The following is a 22,578-nucleotide window of genomic DNA, read 5'->3' as shown; positions in this document are numbered from 1 at the left end:
CACACACTCGCTGCCTCCTGGGTCACTGGGTTTAATCTCCACCTTTTCCCATTTTGCAAGCGATGATGAGATGCTGCAAGTGTGTGCGTGTCTGTGTGTTTATTTGAGCGTATGAGAAAATCTAGCCTTCCTGTTCCCTTTTAAATAAAAAACAAAACTTGCACACAAAAACACAAACAAGACACGGAGAGTGATTATAGTGGGAGTTATAAAGATGGAGAAAAGAAGGAGGGATGAGTGATGCTGACGCAGATGTTGAGGTAAGCGGCTCTAGCTGATGTTTTTAAACATCTGTACGTCACTCCTCAAGCCCTTCGGTCACTGCATATTCAAACCAGAGGGAGAGGAAGAGAGAGCAAAGTGAGAAAAAGAGGGAGAAGAACAGACAGAGATGGAGATAGAACGCTGAACGGGGGAGAACGAAGACAGCTGAAAGATTAAAAGAGCTGCAGAGAAATGAAGTGAGGGTTGAAAGAGAATGTAGAACATACAGAAAAAAATGTGAAGAAACAAGGCCAAGGAATATTTCAGCTCAAAATGAGAAAACTGCTATTTACTAGCCGTCAGGTCATTCTACTGTTTGCTGTCATTGCTATATATGTATATGTATATTTGTATATATATATATATATTATATATATATATATAAATATATGTATATATTTTTTTTTTTTTTTTTTTTCTCAAGCAATAATCAGTGCATTTAGGGTGAATTTAGAACAGCTAAGGGGCGTTGTGGCGGAGTAGCCTACCTAAAAACCCCCAGCTGTTCTAAATTCACTGTAAAACACGGCTTTAAGGGGCTTATTACTTGTATAAAACAGTTACTCCATAAAAATATAAATTTTTATATAAATTTTATTCATAAAATAAACACCAGGCACAGGCAGCAACAAAAAATATAACGTTATAACACATTTATTCCTCCGCCAAGCAATGTAGTTCCAAAGAGGTTGCCAAGCAACACATAAGCAACAAAGAATCACAAACGGCAGTTGCGCAGTAATACTAATGTAATGGGGTCACAGGTGTATGTTTGTTGAGTAATTTCCTCTTATATACTGTCTATGGTAATTTCAAAGTCCTTTTAGGCTTGCTATTTATATAAATTGTCTCTGGTAATTTACAACGGCTTCGAACGCGGGCGGCTCAACCAATCAGAATCAAGGACCGGAACTATCCATTTTATAAATATATACATGTATACATACACGTGTTTTGGCTGCGTGTTTTGTTCGTCATTAGAACAGCCGCATCTGAGGCAGTAAGTGCATCGCATTACAATTTCATCAAATTACAGGTTATAAAGTTTCAGTTTATTCTGTCATTTGGACAAAAGCTCATGTTATTTAAGTCGAAGTGCACAATTGGCTATGAATAGACGCTCTTCTACGCTCCTCAAATACATAAAACATTAGTCTATACTTTAGAAAGAGTTTCTTGAGTAAAGCAAACGCTGTAACGTTACTTATTCAAACCAGCAGTTTAGTTACCATTGTATTGCAAACAAGCAGAGATGCTCCAATCTGCATGTGACACTTTATTCACAATCTCAAGCTACAAGCTCATTAATACTTTTTATTAGTGAAATATTTACAATAGCCACAGACAGACGTAAATGGTGACCAATAGTGATGGTTTATGAAATAAAAATTAAATGAGGAAATATGGAGGTACGAGGTTACAGAGCGACAGCGACAATATATTTATTATTCCTGTGATGACTTGCCTACATTTTCAGCAACCATTGCGTTTGAATGGTGGTGAATGTTACGTTTATTTGCCACAATTTCATAATTTCAATAATTTGATAAATCACTAATACTTCTGTTTTTCCCCCTTACATGACAGGCCCTGGTCACTGTGAACGGTCCCTGTAAGGCAAGAGCTGCGTAAAAATGTCTAGGTTTGTACACCACAGAAAAATCAACATCTGTTCTGGCATGAGTAAATGATGACAGAATTCATTTTTGGGTGAACTATCCCTTCAAGTGTTTGACAGGTTGACACTGTGAACAGTTGCACACTGTGCGGAAAAGCCAGAGTTCAGGGAAAACAGCAGCTTCTGTGTGTGAGACTGTCAGATTGTGACTGCAGCGCTGGGAGAGACAGGTTGATTTAGTTAATTGAATGTACGAGAGTGTTACATAATTCAGCCCGAGGCCCAGTCTGTTCTTTTATCAGCTCCCAACAAGCTTAAACCAGTCTTAGAGCGCCACACTCACAGAACATAAACCCAAGTCCACAGTGTACAGTTGTGCTTATTGATCTACTGCATGAATGAGCACGTGTGCATTAGATTAATGATGCTTTGATTGATATAATTCAAGGGTATAATAATATTTAATAATTCCTGCCATTCCTTAAATGTAATCTAATATTCAATGTGAAATATTTTATAGAAAAAAAAAGTTTTTTACACAAGAGATAACAAACAAACATAACATTTGTATGATTAATTCTTATTGATAAAACTATTTTCATTGAATTGTATTGCTTTTTATTAGTATTTATTGCTAATACAGCATTAATATATAGATATCGAATCGAAATTGAATCGTGAAATTTGTGTCAATACCCAACATTAAAATAATTTTAGCATTTCTCTCTCTCTCTCCTAAAAGTAATAATAAAAACAGAAGAGGAACAGTAGATAATACAAAAACATAACAAACAGAATAATCATAATATTAATTATAAACCATTTGGTTTGTATGGTATATATATATATATATATATATATATTTTGCAGCTAGTTTGGCTTCCATGTCATTTTCATTCTCACACACACACACACACACACACACACACACACACACACACACACACACACACACACACACACACACACACACACACACACACACACACACACACACACACACACACACACACCCTAGCTGAGGGAAAAATTATTAATTAGCAGACTTTAATCAGTTTTGTTTCCCATAGGACCAGTAGCTCCTTACACGCAAGCTTAGTTAGCAGTGGAGTCGGGCGCCAAGTAAAAGTATATGGTGTGTTTTAGTATGTGTGCTCATGAGTTTGGTGTTTACGTGTGTGTGTGTTTGTGCAGAGAAGGCCAGATCTAGAGGGTCAGCACACGTTTGAGGAGGAGGGCAGTCATAGACAAAGACAGAATTGAGCAACCGAACCGAATTAGAAACATTAAGCAATATCAAGCATTGCAAAAGAACAGAAAAACTGCTAAAGCAGAAGAGAGCTGCTTATGAGTCATGATGTACCGCACATGGAGCCCTCATTTTCATAACAAAAACATTCAAGTGCACTCCTTAGAAAAAAGGGATGTTTTTTTGCTTTGTTTTTTCATAAAGGCAAATGCTTTGACTTAAAGGTCAACTTTCTCACAGTGAGGTCAGATGGGGACTGGCTTTCTCTTTATATTACAACTTCACTTATTAATTACTTATTGTCAGCCAAATCATGACTTTTTGAAGACAATGCAAAAATCATAGAATCTTGTAAGCTCTCATTTTATACATTACATTTTATGTTTATGTTAAAAAAAAAGTTTATGAAGAGCCACCATGCAGTGCTCAGATGAGGAAAAAAACTAATGAAGGCGGACAAATATAATATATCCAGCTTATAAAAAAAAAACAAATTCAAAATTATAATATTGTGAAAAGGTTTTCATAAGCTGAAAGCCATAATCATCAAAATTATAACAATAAAGGCTTGAAATATCTCACTTTGCATGTAATGAGTCTATATAATATATTAATTTTAACTTTTCAAGTTGAATTACTGAAATAAATGAACTTTTGCACAATATTTGAATTTTTCGAGTTTCACCTGTACATAAAACAACTTTTTAAAACTATTAAAAAACTGGATGTTTTGAAGGTTCAGAGAACATTAGTTTATATAATATATTAGTTTCACCTTTTAAGTTGAATTATTGAAATAAATGAACTTTTGCAGCACGATATTCAAATTTTTCGAGTTTCACCTGTATGTATATATATATATATATATATATATAGTATAAAAATTTAAATTATTACATATCCAGGAAAAAAAAGGTAATTGTGTATAATATATAGCAAACATTTGATAAAAAAGGGGATGGAAAAACCTGTTTAAAGAAATAAAATTGAATGAATCTAACTGAGTAGGTGTATATAATCGAGTCAGCGCTCTTTTATAGACCTATAAACCCACACCCAGACACACAAGCACAAATAATCTAAGTCCGGAAGTCTAAACAATGCTTTAAGCCATTTAACAAGATTAAGAAAATAAACAGGAGAGATAGGCAGCTCATGTCAGAGAGGGGATGTGAGCTGGTTTTCCAGAATCCCATTCACTGCAGAGTCAGTTTGTTACCTCGAAGACAATTTCAACTGAAGAACATCATCTTTGAAGCAAAAAAAGGCCCGTTACCGGCCAAACGTTTGGGGTCAACTACAATTTTCATTCAGCAATTATGCATTACATTTATTAAAAGTGACAGCAAACAGAAAGACATAAAATAGAAAACAGTTATTTAAAAAAAATAATCACAATTTTACTGTATTTTTTATGCAAATAAATGCAGCTTTGGTGAGCAGAAGATACAATAAAACGAGGAATAGTTCACAACGGTTAACTCTACCTTTTTTTTACCTCGACCTAAATAGTTTTTTAGTGATTTAATTATCCTTCTCGTATCTGTTAGATAGTTTGCACTGTAAAACTTGCATTGCTGCAATAGTCATAATGTAAAATGGCATAAACGCAATATGCAAGGCGGTGTATCAAATTAACAGTTCAATTATTTTCTATTTCTATTGCGCTCGGTTTCTGAAAGCAAGAAAGAGTCTTATGAAAAGGCCCCGAAAGAAACACGCCTGATTGCAGTCAGGTAACCCCGAAAACAGCTTGATCGCACCACACCTCCTTAAGAAAGATTAGTCAACTTCACTTGTCGTCCATCATGCGACACACCCAACTAGTCAATTTTAAAAATACGTGTTCCTAATGCAAAAACACTTATGTCAACAAATGCAGCATGTACAAGATCTAATCTCCTGTATTTTCTTCACTCAGGGTGTGTGAAACTTGGCAAAAGTGCTTAGTGAACAATGCCATGACCTGAGGAGAGACGCAACTAAATAGAAGAACAGCACTGGTCACACACACACGCTAACATGCCCTGGAATGAGTAATGGGAGTGGGTCTTTCCATCACCGTAAACCTGTGAAACTAGATCTTAAGAAGACTATGCTTACTTCAGTTTCAGCATATGCTTGCTTTTTCTACACTACACACCCATAGGTTTTAGAGAAACGCAGCCATTGACCCTCCAACGCACTCCTGTACCCATAACACATAGCCGCCCTGATAGAGCCATGTGCCCTTATTCCTCTTTTCCTTTTCTTATCTGGCCATCGTTCTGTCTTCACGGTCTCAGCTGACACCCTCCCTCTCAACGGAATGAGCCCTGTCAGGTCTGAGATAAAGAGATTATTCACACACACACACACACACACACACACACACACACACACACACACACACACACACACACACTTAATGGAAATGTACTGTAGATCTCTGAGATTATGATGATCGGTCGATTTGAAAAAGTCAGCTGATTTAAAAACAATGCTCAATGACAGACGCTCTCACTATATCTTGCGATAACATTTGTCGATCTTGTAGTTACTTGTGATTTTGGGCCCTATCTTGCACCCAGCGCAAATGACTTTGTACGCGACGCATGTATCATTCCTATTTTGCACTCGACACACAGAGGACTTTTCGCACGTCTTGAACTTGCGCTCGGGGGGTTCAGCGAAAAGAGGAGGCGTGTCCCGGCACAAACGTTCCCTGGCGCTATTTTGCAGTTTCAGAAAACAATTCCGCCACTGACCAAGAAAACCCTAGTTTAAAGTCAGTGGCGCGTTATTCAGATGCTATTTTAAGGGCGCATGCTTGGCCATAATGTAGCGTGTGCACAATGCGCATATACTTTGCTTTTCTCATCTACACAGACGCAACAGTTCATATTTTTGCAAACCATACATAATTACAATGAAAAATATTACCACACGAGGGAGATCATTGTGGTGTCCATGAAGATGTGAAGAAATAGGCATAAATCTAGCTTACACATTTACCCAAATTATTCAGGCTAATTGTAGTAATGACGGATCAAACCTGTCTGATCAATAGTGGCAAGACACATCGGTATATAAGGACATCTGACAAAGTGTGTTGTTTGTCAAGAACCAGGAAACTAAATTCTGAAGACTGTGAAATCACCGTTACCATCATGTAAGTTGCGTGCGCTGGCAAATCCGCCGTTATAATAGCGATCCGCCATGGAACAAGCGCGCCCGCTCTTAAAGGGAATGTGAGAGGACGCTCTGATTGGTTTATTGCACGTTACGCCCAAACCACACCTATGAGTAATGAGGCGACTTCAGACCAACTTATTTTTGATTTGCGTCGGGCACAAGAGTCATTTATCCCGGCGGTATAATAGCAACGGCGAGATCCGCCCACAAAGTTACTTGCGTTTCGCGTTTGATACTTGCGTTTCAGATCGTTAAAATAGGGCCCTTTATGTCTTAAACATTTGGTCTTCTGTTCGATCATTCGTTTGTTGTGAATTCGTTGTGAACACAGTTGCGAATTCGTCTAAGTTCAAAAGGGAAATTTGTTAGTAGAAATGGCCTAAAATCACTGTTTGCCACAGTTTCCCAATAGATGTGTGTTAATTTGTAGCAGTCACGAATTAACACACAAGTTTTAACTCCTACTCTCATTTAAATATCAATTCCTTGGAGTAAAGTGATCAAAGTTGATGAACTCACACCTCGATTGGTCTCGTGTATTACTGATAGATGCCTTTTAATTCTTGGCACTTTTTTTTTTTACGTTGGTATTTAAAAAAAAAACATTTAATGAGAAAATGTTTGAATTAAAGATTAATGGCAGAAGTCACGGTTATTATTTATCGGTAGGTTTAGTAAAGGATTAATCGGCCGATCAGAAAATAATTGGACTAATCTTAAGATTAATCAACTAATCACAAATAAACGATTAATCGGTCATCAAAATAATAGTTAAGTACAGCCCTATATAAATGTAATTTCATTTAATTCTGACTCTGACACTTTTGTGGTGAAGCCAGTTAAAATATAGGCAAAGACAAATCTGATGAGGTCAGCAGAAACAATCTTTGATCATAATAAAAAGCTTGTATGGATGGATGGATGATAGAAAAGAGGAAAATAGGAGAGATGAGGCAAAGAAAAGCTCCAGAGACGAGAATAGACATGATGCTCAGAAAGACGCAATAAACCGTCAGTGAAGACTTGAGGAAGAACGAACTCTCTGAGGTCAAAAAAGCGAGGCATGGTCGTATGCTTCACTATGGCAACCGTGCGCATCTCTGCTTCTTTGACGCAATAAGACGGCAGATGAAACTTGTCAACACTCTCAGTCTTGTTCTTTTCCTCTCGCCCCCCCCATTGAAACACAGGCTCCTTACTGCGTGTGTCGTGAGTCATTGTTTGGCCTTGGTCTACATTGTGCAATAGAACTATTGAAATAAAACTGAGTATCACATGGGTAAATGAAGGACTTATTCAGTTAGGCACATTCAGTTCCAGAACGAACACATGGAATATATGATAAGATTCATCCAGGTGTGCGCGGGTAGTTTGTAATTGCTCATTCCCTTTAATGTGAATTTGCTTTGTCGACGCAAGCAAGAACATGGGCCCGTTGCACAAAATGACAGCGTGTTCTTGCATTACGGAGGAAGCAAACCTCAGAGCTCTAGGGGGCGATAGAGTTACCTGTGCTGTTAAATCGGACGTGTTATTGATAGTTGAACTACTGTTTTGGGCACTTGTGATCCATAAATATCACCTGCTGCAGTATTACAACCACATAAACATTCTGAAACACTTAACATGAGTGATATTAAAAAACGAAATTCAGTATACTGACATCTTATTGATGATCCATACTTTAATACAGACGAGTTAAGCAGAGAATACGAAAGCAACACGCTAAATGGTAAGCGGTTAATGGTTAATGGTTAATGGTTAATGGATAATGGTTTTCTATAGAGAAACACTTTGTGAGAAACTGCATTATTGCCAACTCTTTTATGGGGCTGTTTACACCTGGCCACTTCATGCGTTTCGTGTTTTTGCAAAACGGATATAAATCCGATCTTCAATTCTCGTGCTATATGCAGATTTACGGTCACGTCACCGAAAGCAACAGTTATGAGCTGCAGTTTATTGATCATCAGCTAAAATGTCAAAATCAGAGACAGCAATAAGAGAGAGCGCAACAGATTAGATAATTTCGTTTCTTTACTTTTAATGAAGATAATTGTGTGTTGAGCGTCTTACTTTCACTTTGATTTGCGATAGTTTGCACGTTGGCTTGATGAATATGCTCAGCTTCTCATCTGCGGTGATGCAGTTGCGTCGTCATATCGGACTATAACATGACATACTGTATACAGCCTATAACACGCTCACACGTTTACATTTACATTTATGCATTTGGCAGACGCTTTTATCCAAAGCGACTTACATTGCATTTCAAGCTACACATTTACATACTTATCAATTCTTGCTTTCCCTGGGAATCGAACCCATGACCTTGGCGTTGCAACCGCCAATGCTCTACTGTTTGAGCTACAGGAGTAAAATTTACATATGTGGTTTCAACAACCAGATGCATTTACACTTGTCCAGTTTTATCTGGAATGTGGCCCAGACCTCTTCCTGAAGTGGTTTGAGTGATCGGATTCAAATCCGTCTCGAATGCGTTGCGGAGGGCATTTACACCTGGTTGTTTCACGATCGGATAGCTATCCAATCACAGAAAACGCATGAAGTGGCCAGGTGTAAACAGCCCCTATGAGTACTGTCAATTCAGACATACAACTCGTCACATACTGTTTTTCGCCTACTATATAGTGAGGAAGGATGCATGGACGCAGCCTATGAATTCAAACTATTTCTTCGCCACTAGTTCATGGCCTGAATGAGAAAATAGACCATAAAAGAAGACAACAGTGTGCCTTGTGAAAAAAGATGAGACATATTTTGCAACAACGCATGAAATAAAGCTTGCATAGCTATAAGCGCTTGCAATCACATACTTGCATACATATGTTTTGGGCCTAAGTCTTGCTCTCCTTTCTCCCTTGTTCTGTCCAGAAAAGGGATTGAATGGTCTATTCATCCTTGACGCTCTGAAATCCTCCCATTTCCTCTTTCTCCGTGCAGTCAATGGGAGATTAAGCGTCAAAAGGCAGTAGCCCTGGACTGAACTGATGCCACTCACACACACACTCACCGCAGCTGGGCACTTGTGTAATACGTTTACAGCTGGGCACGCGCCCAGAAACACACTCTGCACAATCTGTGTGAATTCTACCCTGTTCGTTTTATTCTGCCGCACACCCTGATGCCATAAAAGTGCAACTCTACAATCACTTCTGCTGAGTTAAGCAGGCCCACCACCGAATATACGAGTGAAGGCACAAAGCAGTCGTGCGGGTGGAGAGGGAGGGTTTGGGAGGGGGCGTATCGCCTCTAAGGATTGTGGGTATAGCTGCAGGTGCAGTGGGGTCGGTACTACCAGAGATGGTCTTATTATTGGGTGATACGAGGGTCTGTGGCTCGAGAAAGTGTAACGGCTAACTTGGATCACGTCTGCCTTGATAACCAATCACATTACAGCCTTGACCTCATTTAATTTTGTTCGGAGTTGTGTGACGGTCAGCTGTTTGTGGATACCAATCAATCCAAAATGAATGTTTAAAGGAACAGTTCACCCAAAAATTAAAATTACACACAAGTTGTTCCACACCTGTATGAATTTCTTTCTTCTGTTGAACACAAAAGATTTTTTTTTTTTTGAAGAATGACGGTAATGGCTACCGTTAAATGTCTGGTTACCAACATTATTTAAAATTTTTTTTTTTTTTGTTCAGCAGAAGAAAGAAACTTAGATTTGGAACAACTTGAGTTGACTAAATTATGACAGAATGTACATTTTTGGGTGAACTATCCCTTTAAGAGCAAACATGTTGAAGATTAGCCAATGGGCTATGGGTTGATTTATTAAATGACGAGCCGTTTTCCCCCCAAAAGCACTTTATTTAGTGTAGTGAAGCCTCTCCTTCATTGACATCCATTAAAAAACTGCCTTTTTTGTCTCCTTCCCTGTGTACCGCAGCGTTAGCAGGCATTACGCTTGCAGGCATTCCTTCAAGTGGCTTTGATATTACTGACAGATGTAGAGACTTTGACATAATCACGGTCTACACACACCACACGTAATACATAGACAAACATTACATAACCACATCACTGGAATTAATACAGATTTGTATTTATTGAACATTAAAACACACACACACATACATATAAGAATACATGTTTTAATGTTCAATAAATAAAAATCTGTATTAATATATAATATATATATAAGAAGACATATGGGTGCAAAAGAGGGTTAACGTTAAACGTGGATCATGTACTTGCAGTAATTGATCCGGGATATTATACACACACCTGTGTGATGGTCTACAGACTGATGAAGGATAGTGTTGTAGGTTTTGTAAGGCACATCAACAGATCTTAAATCTGAAACCTTCGTCAGAGTGTTCAGTCTCTAATCACTAAAACCCAAACATAACAGCTCCATTCATAGAACTGGACCAGCAGCCACTACACACACACCCACACACACACACACACACACTTACTACCTGGACTGTAAGGAGATTTGAAGCTTTAGTCTTTTGAATTAGGATCGCTGAGTCCTTTCACTCACATGCACAAACATCTAATTCAGTATTTGAGTCTTAAAGGTGAAGTGTGTCACTTTTTACACCACCAGCAGCAACAAACGAAATTGAACACACACTACCGTTCAAAAGTTTGTGGTCGGTAAGACTAAAAAAAAACTTTTTTAGAGGTCTCTTATGTTTACCAAGGCTGCATTAATCAAAATACAACAAAAATACAATAATATTGTGACATATTTTTACAATTTACAATAACCATTTTATATATAGTATCATAGTAGTATGTATAAAATATAATGTAAAATGAATATTCAGCAGCCATTACTCCTGTCTTCAGTGTCACATGATTCTTCAGAAATCATTTTAATATTGATACTGATTTGTTGCTAAAGAAACATTTTGTATTATTATCAATTATATCATTGATTATTTGGTTAATAGAATAGGAACATAATTGTCTTAACTGTCCACTTTTGATCAATTTAATGCATCCTTGCTAAATAAAAGTACACGTTTCTTAAAAAGAAAAAGACTCCATACTTTTGAATGGGTCAAATATGTTTGAAAACATAAGGAAAATTCTGCCACCATTTACTTACCCTCATGTTTCTCCACAACTGGATGACTTTCTTCTGAGGAGCACAAAAAAAGATATTATGCAGCATCAGTCATCATTCGTCTCACTGTATGGGAAAAAGATGCAATGATGACTGAGGCTGTCAGTGCCTGTCTACTGTCTCCTTTTGTGTTTCACAGAAGAAAAGTCATACAGGATTGGAAGTGGAACAACACGAGGGTGAGTAAATTATGTCCGAATTTTTTGGGTGAAAGAATTTTTTCACACAGAATAAAATTAACCACATTTATTTCCAAGATGATAACTGGATTCCACTTGTTGAAATAAACAATGTTTTTAGAATAATGTGTTGTACAATGTTTTGCCACACAGACTTTAGGGAAGTCTACCTACAAGTGACTTATTAATGGTCTTCTCTGCATACAAAACTGGGAGAGGAGGAAATATTTCAACACTTAAAAAAAAAAAAAGTACTCAACACACCTTAAAAAAATGCCAGTTCTATAAGCTGTTACCTGAGCCCACGTCAACACTCAAATTCCCATTCGCCTTGCTATTCAAAGTATTCAAATGTACAATTAACCCATATTTTCTCAGGGTAACCATGATGATATCTGGAAAGCCCTGAGGAAAAGAGCAGCTATAGAGCCCAGGTGTGCGCTTCTCTACAGAAACACACACCTTTGTTCGTCTTTCTCAGCTAAATCTGTTTTACAAGGACATCCAATATTACCTTCCCAAGCCCGTCCTACTTTCTGCCCTCCTGGACCAGTGCTACTTCACAACTATAGCTACAAAATTTAGTGCGTTTTAGCTAAAATTAATCCTACTATCCTAACTATATCCTAACTATAAACCTAGGCCATCTCAGACACTTCGATTAAATCACGGCCGTACAGTGTGAGTGTGTAATTAACCGTTCGCAAAGACCCACTCCCCTTAGTTACTGTCGCTATGTCCGACAAGCTACGCCGCTCTCACACACACACCATGTTCTCATGCAGTGAAAAATACATCGCGGAGCAGATGGACACTGACAACACGCTGACAGACTGGACAGACCAGGTTACTTTTCGGTTACTTTTGATATTAAACGTATTAAACAAAGTCTTACCTTTCAAATTTGGTCATTTTTTAAAAGAAATTTAAACAATAAATACTGTTTTGTGGCTCTTTAATGTGTCGTGTCAGATCGCTGTAGAGCCTCAGTTAAAGCTGCTCGTGAACCGGTCATCTCTTCCTTCTAGTTTATTTATTGCATCAAATAAACATGAATGAACATAAGAAGGAATGTTGTTTTAACCGCGGAAAGGCGTCAGTACACTCCGCTTTTCGACTTAAAATCCTCCCAAGTTAATCTACTAACTCTCCTGACTGCTTTGTCGGACAAAATGGTGTATGGTGAAGCATGATTGGTCAGATCACCTGTCAATCAAGCTCCCTGCGAAGGGTCAATTAAATAAAATGAAAAATCAAATGTAAAATTCCTTTTTCCGATACGCAGCTTTTACGTCAAAGCAGTCCAGGCACATTTACAGCAGCCAGGGATGCGTTTCCCAAAGGGATCGTTAGCCAACTATTGACGCAAGTTCCGTCGTTATCAGCAGTTCGACAAGTCGGTGTTTCCCAAAGCCATAGTTCCAACGAACATTCGCAAACAGCATCGCAAATTTGTGTGGTTGGAACGACAGCTCTCGACCTGTGGTTAGAAGCAGAGTTTCTTGTTTGCAAGACATGTGAACTTAATACATCATTATTTTGAGCCAAATAAGCAAGTACAATCTATATCTTTTATTTAGAATACATACAAATGTAATTTACGTCTTTTAGTTTGTCAGGAGATTTTAAGCACCATTTTTAAAGAGTGCGAACGTGCTCTAATACGAGCCTATGATTGAATCTGGAAATAAAGCTAAATAACTGAGAAAAAAAGAGATAGTCCTCAGATGCCATGTCCGTGATTTATAACAAGACATCTAGCGTTAATTCGATCTCAAACAGATAAATTAAAATTAGTCCACCACATGCGTGACATCATTAACCAACGGTTGAACGACCAATTTGCAACAATAAGGTTTCGGGGAACAGTCGCCACTAGCTAGTTGATTTCTTCAATGATGCCTTGTACTGTGGTAGTGAAGCAGCGAGTTATGTCGTTGTATGGGAAACGCACCCCTGAGCAGCCATAGACAGTATATAAAAGTAAGCAGCATATCCACATTATTCCTGCGCCCCATGACGCTTTGCACGAATTATGGGTGTAACTTCCGTAAAGCTGTAAACAATCAGTGAAAGGCTCGCTCTATGAACGCAATACGTTGTAAAAAGTGTCACAATGAGATGACATTAATCTACTCACCCTTAAACTATCGAACATTAAAAGGAAATTTAAAAGTGTAAAAGCATCAACAAGGCACTTTCAACAGACCAAATAACCCCAAAAGCGCGAGTGTTTGGTTAAATATCTTTGTTTGTAGTAATACCGTTACCGTATATATCTGTATCATGTAACTTATGTTGCCTTAATCAAAAATGTTCATTAACTTCAGCATTACGTGATGCTATTTTAAAGTGATTTCCGTCATTTTGACAGATTATAAATTGCATTTACCTGTGAAAACAAACCTGGAAAGAAGAGACGTGAGGATTGGAGGAGAATAACGAGAGATTCTTCGTGCAATTATTAAGTGAATAATTAATGGAATATATCGTAAATTAAATTCAGAGACCACAAATGTGCAGTATATGTTTCATACTTTTGGGGAATGAGAAATGAGGAAAAGAAAGCAGCGACTGAAAAGAGCTCTTGCCATAGATATTCCTGTTAAAACATGTCACGTTAAATTACCAAGTATAACGTTATTCTAACGATGCCTGAAATAAATCATGAAGGAAAATTGACGGCTCATCCAGTCAAACTGACGGATCAGCTTTATTTGTAGGGCAACCTTATGATTAGGTTCAGCCTTTTTGAATGGATGTTCCCCAAACCGGAAGTGCCACCCATAATTCAAAACGCAGTAAGGTCGTCAGGAATAAGGTGGATAATCCTGTTGGGATTATTCAGTAGGAACTCTGTGTTCCAGAAGATCTGCTGGCGCATTGGCTTGTCCACTCTCCAGCTCCACGGGGTTTGCTGGGACATGGGATCCTACGGGACCGTCCGTTACTCCGCCCCGTCGACGTTCATAAATAACCACAGATTACCTACTGTCAACTTTAATCCATCTCAGTCACTCGCTATATCTTTCTTTCCATCTCTCTTTCTCTCATGTAGACTCACACTTTCCATCTCTCGCTTTCGCTTGCTGGCTGACCACTATCAAACCAGCTACAACCAGATTTGGGTCCTTCAGGACTACTGGGCTACCGGAGGATGACTCAATTTTATGTCAGCTATCAGTAATAAACGAATAATTATAGAAGATTATTAGTGAGCTAATTATTAGTTATATGTAGGGACACGGTTTGTGTACTTATCACGGATAAGGGATGCTATAAGTAAACCAGGAAAATATTGACATTGATAAACATACTGGTAAGACTTGAGTGAATCAGTTGTGAGTTCTTAAGACTCAAAGCAAAACATAGCTGTGTTTTCTTAGAAGTAAGAAAAATACATTTAGTTGGACTATCATCGACAGGTTTCCAATGCAGGCCTTAGAGGGAAAAACAAAGACAGATTCCTGGATGAGTGTCTGGTGTATAGTATTAAAGTCAATCATTTGATCCCTTAAAACTCATCTTTAATCACCAAAATTACGTATTTAAATGTTTTTTTTCCTTGAAACAAAATTCGTCATGCCTTAAAATAGCTTGAATGTAACTACCCTTGCCTTATTTAAAAAAAATGCTTGAAGGTGACACCCTGGGGTTGGCTTATCTTTTTAAACAGATTTGCGCCTATTGAAGCAAAATGATTATTAAAAGTCTGTGCTAGATCAGCTTTGGCATCACTGATGTCAGGTAGAACAGTCGATTTATGTCTCCTATTAAGAACTTCATTTAAGACATTCCATGACCTCCTGCAGTCCCCCTGCGAAGCTCTTAACAGTTCCGTGTAGTGAAATCGTTTTCTTTTTCTTATGATCTGTGTTAATTTATTTTTATAGGAAATATATTTCTCTTTTTTTAAAATAGAAGGATTTTTTATGTAGGATTTATAGAGCCTACCTTTATATTTAATCGACTTCAAAATCCCCTTTGTAATCCAAGGGCTCTGGAGGGTAGTGCTGCATCTGACAGTCTTCTCAGGAATTGTGTCATGGATGGAATCTTGAATGATCTTTATCAGACTGTCATATGCAGCATCAGGAGTCACACTGTCATAGACAGAGTCCCATGGCTTGGCCTGTAAATTAACAGTTAACTGTTGTAAGTTTCTCTCGTTGGTGATTTTAAATTTAGTTTTTGAAAGTGAAGGAGAGGATAATTTACCAGAGCCAAAAAATATTACAATGGGGAAATGATCTGTGATGTCAGACTGCACGACTCCTGTCTCCATCTTAGTATTTTGAATATTAGTCACGATATTATCAATAATTGTTTTGGATGTCAGTGTAACTCTAGTAAATCTATTGATGGTGGGAAAAAAAGAGGAGGAATGCAATGTGTTCATGAAGTCATGTTTTGCCCTGTCTTCCTTAGAGATATCAATGTTATAGTCACCAAGAATTATGCAATCTTTTTTTTGCTTATTTAGTTTATGTAATAGGTCTTCCAATTTACTGCAAAATGTGTCGAAAGCAGAATCTGGTGGACGATAAATAACACCTACAATAAATGTTTTGTCAGAATTTTTAATCTCAATAAATAAAGACTCACAGTGGTCATCCTCCAAGTAATAATCACAGATATTAACTCGTAGACTGCTCTTAACATAAAGGCAGACCCCTCCACCTGTTCTATTTGGTCTGTTCTTAATGTGTAGATTATACCCATCGATGTTAAATAAATCGGCATTTGAAAAGTCATTGAGCCAGGTTTCACTACATCCAATAACATCAAAATGACAGCTTAAATTAGATAATAGGGAGGTTAAATCAGAGTGATGTTTGTTTAGGCTTCTGATGTTTAAGTGCAACAGTGAATAATTATATATATAATTTAATGGTTTTAGATTATCAAGGTCAAAAGCATTACAAGTTATATTGTCACCCATGTCAATGCAGTGCTGAGATTCTCCAACGATATTAAGATCATCAAAACCCATTTAAATAGTACAACTTGATCATGGAATTTTCTGGAATTACATTGAAACATTTACACGGCAGTAGCCACAAACGCAAACGTAGCAACAAAACACACATACATACACATAACACACACATACGGAAATATTGTAGTACCATTGTGTAGTAATTTGTACCACGCCGCAGTCATCAGCGCCAACTTGCAAAAAAAAAAAAAAAAAAACCCCGTAAAATGTCTCACCTTTCCGTCCTGAAAAACATTGTCCAAGCCTCCCGTAAAAGGGAGTAGTCTATTGGAGACATTAAGTCATGATAGAGTCAAGATAGAGACACTGTCTCCCGTAATCAGCAAAAGTGGGTGCAAATCACCGTTGTCAATGGAGGATGCAAAAATAGGAACTCTACTTCAAACAACAGTAACAAGTCGTAGCCTGCAGCATCCTCGTAGCATGAATATAGGCGACCATGATCTTATGCGTTCCGTGAGGGCAAGGAGACAATAAAGGCTTTGGCCTCAGCAACAGTTGGAAAGTGTTTCTTACCTCCCGACTCCATCTTGATGTAAAGCCTGGCCGGGTACAGCAGGGCCGGCTTGAACCCTCGCTCGTACAACTCCGACATGACCACCTTAAACTCGTTCCGCTGCTGCACAACCTCTGGAGGATAATCCTCAAATACAAGGATGGAATGGTCCCGGAATTTCAGCCTACCCCTCATGGTCCGGGCATGACGGATGATCTTGTCCTTTACCTGGAACCTGAGGAGACGGATGATGACCGGTCTTGGCCGCTGGTTGGGTGGTGGTTTAAGGGCCAGGGCTCTGTGAGCCCGTTCACACTCCACAGGCGAATCGATGACCGCTCTAAAGACCTCCTCGAGCATCTTGGCGAAGAAAACTGTCGGTTGTATCCCCTCCACGGATTCAGGTACACCGATTACCCTGATGTTGTTACGCCGGCTTCGTGATTCGAGGTCGACAACTTTAATTGCTAGTTTAGCATGGTCCGTCTGGAGCTTGACAATAGCTTCATTGGCAGCTTTCAGGCATGTCTCTCGCGCGTCACCTTCACTTTCAAGAATTTCGAGTTTCTCAGCATGTTCTGTCACTGTAGTTATGACACCGTTCAATTTGGTCTCGAGAGCTGAGAGAGTTCGTTTGAAGTCCTCGGAGATGGCGGTTCGGTGAGACTCAAGCAGGTGGGTGAGTGACGCCATTTAGTATACACGGTTCTATGAATATGCAAATTAGCCCCGTCTCTACTCACTCACACCAGCTCAGAGATTCACTCGTTGACGATCACACACGATGACCTGATTGGTTACAAGGTGGTTTGTGATGTTAGAAACACCAGCGATTTCAAACCGCGTTTTTGAGACTGTCTTTGCCAGTTTTAAGGAGAAAAAATACTCGCAATGGTGTTGACTTATGCACATGGTTTGTCTTAAAGCATATTAAAAACACCACATAGACATAAACTTTAATTTTTAAGACTCCGTGTTGGTGAAAGTGGGATGACAGATTTTATATTTAACATATTTATATTTACAGGTGAAGCTCGAAAAAAATTTATATTGTGCAAAAGTAATTCAACTTTAAAGGTGAAACTAATATATTATACAGACTCATTACATGCAAAGTGAGATATTTCAAGCCTTTATTTGTTATAATTTTGATGATTATGGCTTACAGCTTATGAAAACCGTTTCACAATATTCTAATTTTGACCTGAATTTTAATTCATAAGCTGTAAGCCAATCATGCAAAATGAACATTTGCATGATATTCTATTTTTTTTTTACACACTGTAAAAAAACACTTTGACACAAATACACAGTATATATATATTTGTGTTTTTATCAACATTATACCACAATTGCTGTACTAAACCCAGAATATCCCTTTAAATATATTGGCATCTTAGCCAGATGTGGTTGGGTGTGCATGTACTGCAAAGCATAAATTAATTTTGCGATTTCAAACCGCATTTTTGAGACTGTCTTTGCCAGTTTTAAGGAGAAAATACTCAGCAATGGTGTTGACTTATGCACATGGATTGTCTTAAAGCATATTAAAAACACCACATAGACATAAACTTTAATTTTTAAGACTCCGTGTTGGTGAAAGTGGGATGACAGATTTTATATTTAACATATTTATATTTACAGGTGAAGCTCGAAAAATTTTAATATCGTGCAAAAGCTAATTTATTCAGTAATTCAACTTAAAAGGTGAAACTAATATATTATATAGACTCAATGGGTCTCATTCATGAAACATTCGTAAATATACGAGTAAATATGTGAGTGATCTGCGCGTAAAGAGACCTTCCCGAAAATTCTTCTCCTGATTCACAAATATTTCGTAAACGTCAGATGTGATAGTGAAATGTGTGTGTGTGTTAGTTAATGAATTCCAATCAGTCGTAAATGGGACGCGCGTGCACGCTCATTCTCAATTACCATAATTCCCGCCCATTAAATCCGACTGACAACTATATATGGGCATCATATTATGACACCAAACGAAGGATTTCAACATGTCTTCTCAAAAGCGAATGAAAAAGAACAATTTCTCAGATGCAGAAATTGAAGTTTTATAATCAGAAGTTCATTCAAAACGCCACATTTTATTTTCAAGCGTAGCCTATAGTGGCGTATTATAGGAAGCTTGGCAGATATTACAGATGCAGTTAATGGAGTTTCATCTGTTAATCGAACAGTCCCAGAAGTGAAAAGAAAATGGTTTGACACGAAGCTTGACTGCAAAAAATTTTTTTAATTAGTTCACTTCGAAAAACTATAGCCCAGCCGTATTGAAAGCAATTAATTATTTTATTAAAGTGTTCAGTTTGCAGATGCTATTACTGGCTCTCATAATAAAAGTAAAAAGAAAAACCATATGTATTGCTATATATAATAATATTTTTTCAAAATGCTGTGTGTAAATGTACCCGATTAGGTGAATTAAAATGCAGTCTTATTAATGAGCAAAACGTTCGGATGTTAAACGCACTATTTACACGTGGTTGGGAGCAGGTGTAGATTTCTTTCGTACCAACTAACATTTGGAAAATACGAACATTTTAATGAATCCGAAAATTTACGCCAGAACCACTTTACACACGATTTACACAAAAATTCGTTCTGCTCGTGTTTCATGAATGAGACCCAATACATGCAAAGTGAGATATTTCAAGCCTTTATTTGTTATAATTTTGATGATTATGGCTTACAGCTTATGAAAACCTTTTCACAATATTCTAATTTTGACTTTGGGGTTTTCATAAGCTTTAAGCCATAATCAAAATTATAACAAATAAAGGCTTGAAATATCTCACTTTGCATGTAATGAGTCTGTATAATATATTAGTTTCACCTTTAAAGTTGAATTACTGAAATAAATAAACTTTTGCATGATATTCTATTTTTTTTTTACACACTGTAAAAAAACACTTTTACACAAATACACTGTATATATATATATATTTGTGTTTTTATCAACATTATACCACAATTGCTGTACTAAACCCAGAATATCTCTTTAAATATATTGGCATCTTAGCCAGATGTGGTTGGGTGTGCATGTACTGCAAAGCATAAATTAAGTCCCAGAGTAGCATTTACAAGTATACATAGGTTTAAGAGTACACAAGTGCACAAGGAACGACATTCTCTGAATAAATGGATGGTGTCCCAAAGTGTGCATATGTGTGCAGACTGTGGCGGAAATCTAAACTATGATCCAGTTAAGCAAAAACCCCATGAGTAGTAAAAAACCCCCCCAATTTTTTATTACCCAGTTAAGCAACTATATCAGTGTAGTAGGGGACCGTTACAAAACTGCTTATGTGTCTATGTGTATACTCGGTGTATATATATATATATTTTTTAGGAGATTTGAAAATGATCTCAACTTCGCTTTACCCATAACTCTCCATTTAGGTAAATGTTATCTTGTGGTTATGATTTGGATGAATGATCCCTCTCTCTCTCTTTAACACACTGGCACAGTAGAGGAATTCACCTCCCTCGGTGCCAGTAGCTGCGCTTGTCTAAATCCAGTGCTCTCTACAGCACACTCAGATACACGTGGCACTACCACACATCAAGAACGCAGTCCTGCCAGAGCTTCAAACAGTCTTAGCGTGTGTATGGGTGTGAAGGTGTGTGTCTTAGGAGACTTTGAGAAGCATATATTAACAGGCTGTCGTGCCAATAGGAAGATACTTTCCCTCTCATGCACATACAAGAAAAAAAAGCCTCCTTATATACCATCCTAAGCAAGAGACATTTTATTTCTCAGGCTTTCTGATGCCATTCCTTTCACCCTCAACTTTCTCGCTCACCACTTTCCTTCCATTTTCTTCCAGTATCGCAACCTCTAATTCTTCTCATTCTCTATTTTCTTTCCCTCGACTGCGTGTGGGAGTTTGGATGTGGCCAGTGAGACCAAATCTGGAGTTCAGCCAAGGAAACTGCTTTCATCGTTGTTCCCTCAAAAGCACTGAAAAATGAACCCTGAAATGTGCATACGATTTCCTAAACTCCCACAACTTGAAAACCCAATCTGACTCTGTTTCTCTCGTCTGTCTCTCACTTTCTTTCCCATCTTTTCTCCATCTGCCCTTTCACACACTGTCTGTCTGTCGGTCTCGCGTTTTCTCTCTTTCACTCCCATTGTGCCATCTCTTTCTCACCCTTGTACCATATCTCCCTCCTCCTCTCATTCGTTTTAATCCTTCCTCAAAATTAGGAGGGGTGTGGGGGGGGGGGGGACTTCCCATTTCACATTCTCTCCCAAAAATCTATTTTTGTCTTTGCTCTCTTACTCTACTCGGACTGAAACATTTTATTTAAAAAGAAGAAGAAAAAAAAAACAGAGCAAGGGAGCGATGAGTTCAAGCCTACTGGAGCTGAAACACACACGCAAGGGCAGAGACACACACATACATACACACACACACATAAAGAGCAGCCAGGGAGAAAAGCCACAAACAAAAGGATCATTTATTACATGCAGAAAAGGGGGGCTTGCGGTTGTGACCACGTTGGACCAGCACAATGTTGGCCCCTTCTCAACATTCACAGCCAGCACGCCGCATTCCCCCCAGTGCCCATGCCATGCCGGCGTCCACTAACTGCAAAAGACTCACTTCACCCACTCGCTGCTGCAAAAAAGAGCCAGTATCATTCACTCTTCTTTCTCTAGTTTTAAATCCAACTCTACACTCTGTGATAGTCTTATCATTTTATTTGAGATCAGGCTGCAAATCCAGGCCATCAACATTTGATTTTTAGCAACAACAAAAAAACTAAGAAAGCGATACTCAGCTCAAAGACAACCACTGCATGCTTTCTCCTATTCCGCAAGTCACTGTTTTCTTGCATTACATAAACTGAACACAGAGATTCAGACATATGTGGTTTGCCTGCTCTGTCGATATTTGTACAAAAAGACAATTTATGCAAACATCCCATCACTGAACGGCAAACCCGAATATAGCCACAAACCCATACGTGCATTTAAAACACGAAGAGACGGTAACTTAAACAGAAAGAAAAGACTGTATTTAGCCATTTACCCTGTCATTGTAACCCTCCTATAAACATAACTATCTAGGACACTTTAATGTTTTAGCTCAAAGATAAACACTGGAAAATTCTAAAATACATTTAAAATGGTAAATCAAATTTAGGATCTAAGGGACTGACATAGGCGGCAGACAAAACCAATGGTTATGAGATTTGCGAAAGGCAACTTTCCATCGCTCTCTGATCAGTATTGTTGGCATTGTAATGCCTGGTAGACAGGTGGCTTCTGTATATAGAGGCACCAGGTGGATATGAATAAAGAACAAAAGTGAACCATGGCCTCATAAAGTTGTGTTATGGAACAGGCTGTACTCTGTTTTCAGTGCATCATCACAACCTGTTATTGACTAAAGTGGAACTAAAGATGAGATAAATACAGCAACACATTGAAAAGATATCAGACATGATTCTGTCATCAT

The 22,578-nt window shown here is 38.1% G+C and overlaps 1 protein-coding gene and 1 long non-coding RNA gene across 3 annotated transcripts in view; one reads left to right on the top strand and one right to left on the bottom strand.

The window, feature by feature from the left end:
- The window catches only part of LOC306994545 (insulin receptor substrate 1-B), a 58,189-nt gene that overhangs the window by 13,240 nt on the left and 22,371 nt on the right, over nucleotides 1-22,578 (bottom strand). The window contains exon 3 of one of the 2 annotated variants that reach the window (XM_079605114.1): nucleotides 11,398-11,430. The exons of the other annotated variant lie outside the window; for it this stretch is intronic. Coding sequence (XP_079461240.1) covers nucleotides 11,398-11,430 — 33 coding nt within the window. The remainder of the gene's footprint in view (nucleotides 1-11,397; nucleotides 11,431-22,578) is intronic. 2 annotated transcript variants of the gene reach the window in all.
- The window catches only part of LOC306994546, a 41,611-nt gene continuing 20,236 nt past the window's right edge, over nucleotides 1,204-22,578 (top strand). The window contains exons 1-2 of the long non-coding RNA XR_013796697.1: nucleotides 1,204-1,264; nucleotides 1,852-1,906. This is a non-coding gene — a long non-coding RNA (uncharacterized lncRNA). The remainder of the gene's footprint in view (nucleotides 1,265-1,851; nucleotides 1,907-22,578) is intronic.

This window comes from Phoxinus phoxinus (assembly GCF_949152265.1).
Source record: "Phoxinus phoxinus genome assembly, chromosome: 2".
NCBI classification, from domain to species: Eukaryota; Metazoa; Chordata; class Actinopteri; order Cypriniformes; family Leuciscidae; genus Phoxinus; species Phoxinus phoxinus.
Note: the sequence above shows the minus strand (reverse complement) of the source record. Positions and strands in the feature narration are given on the sequence as shown.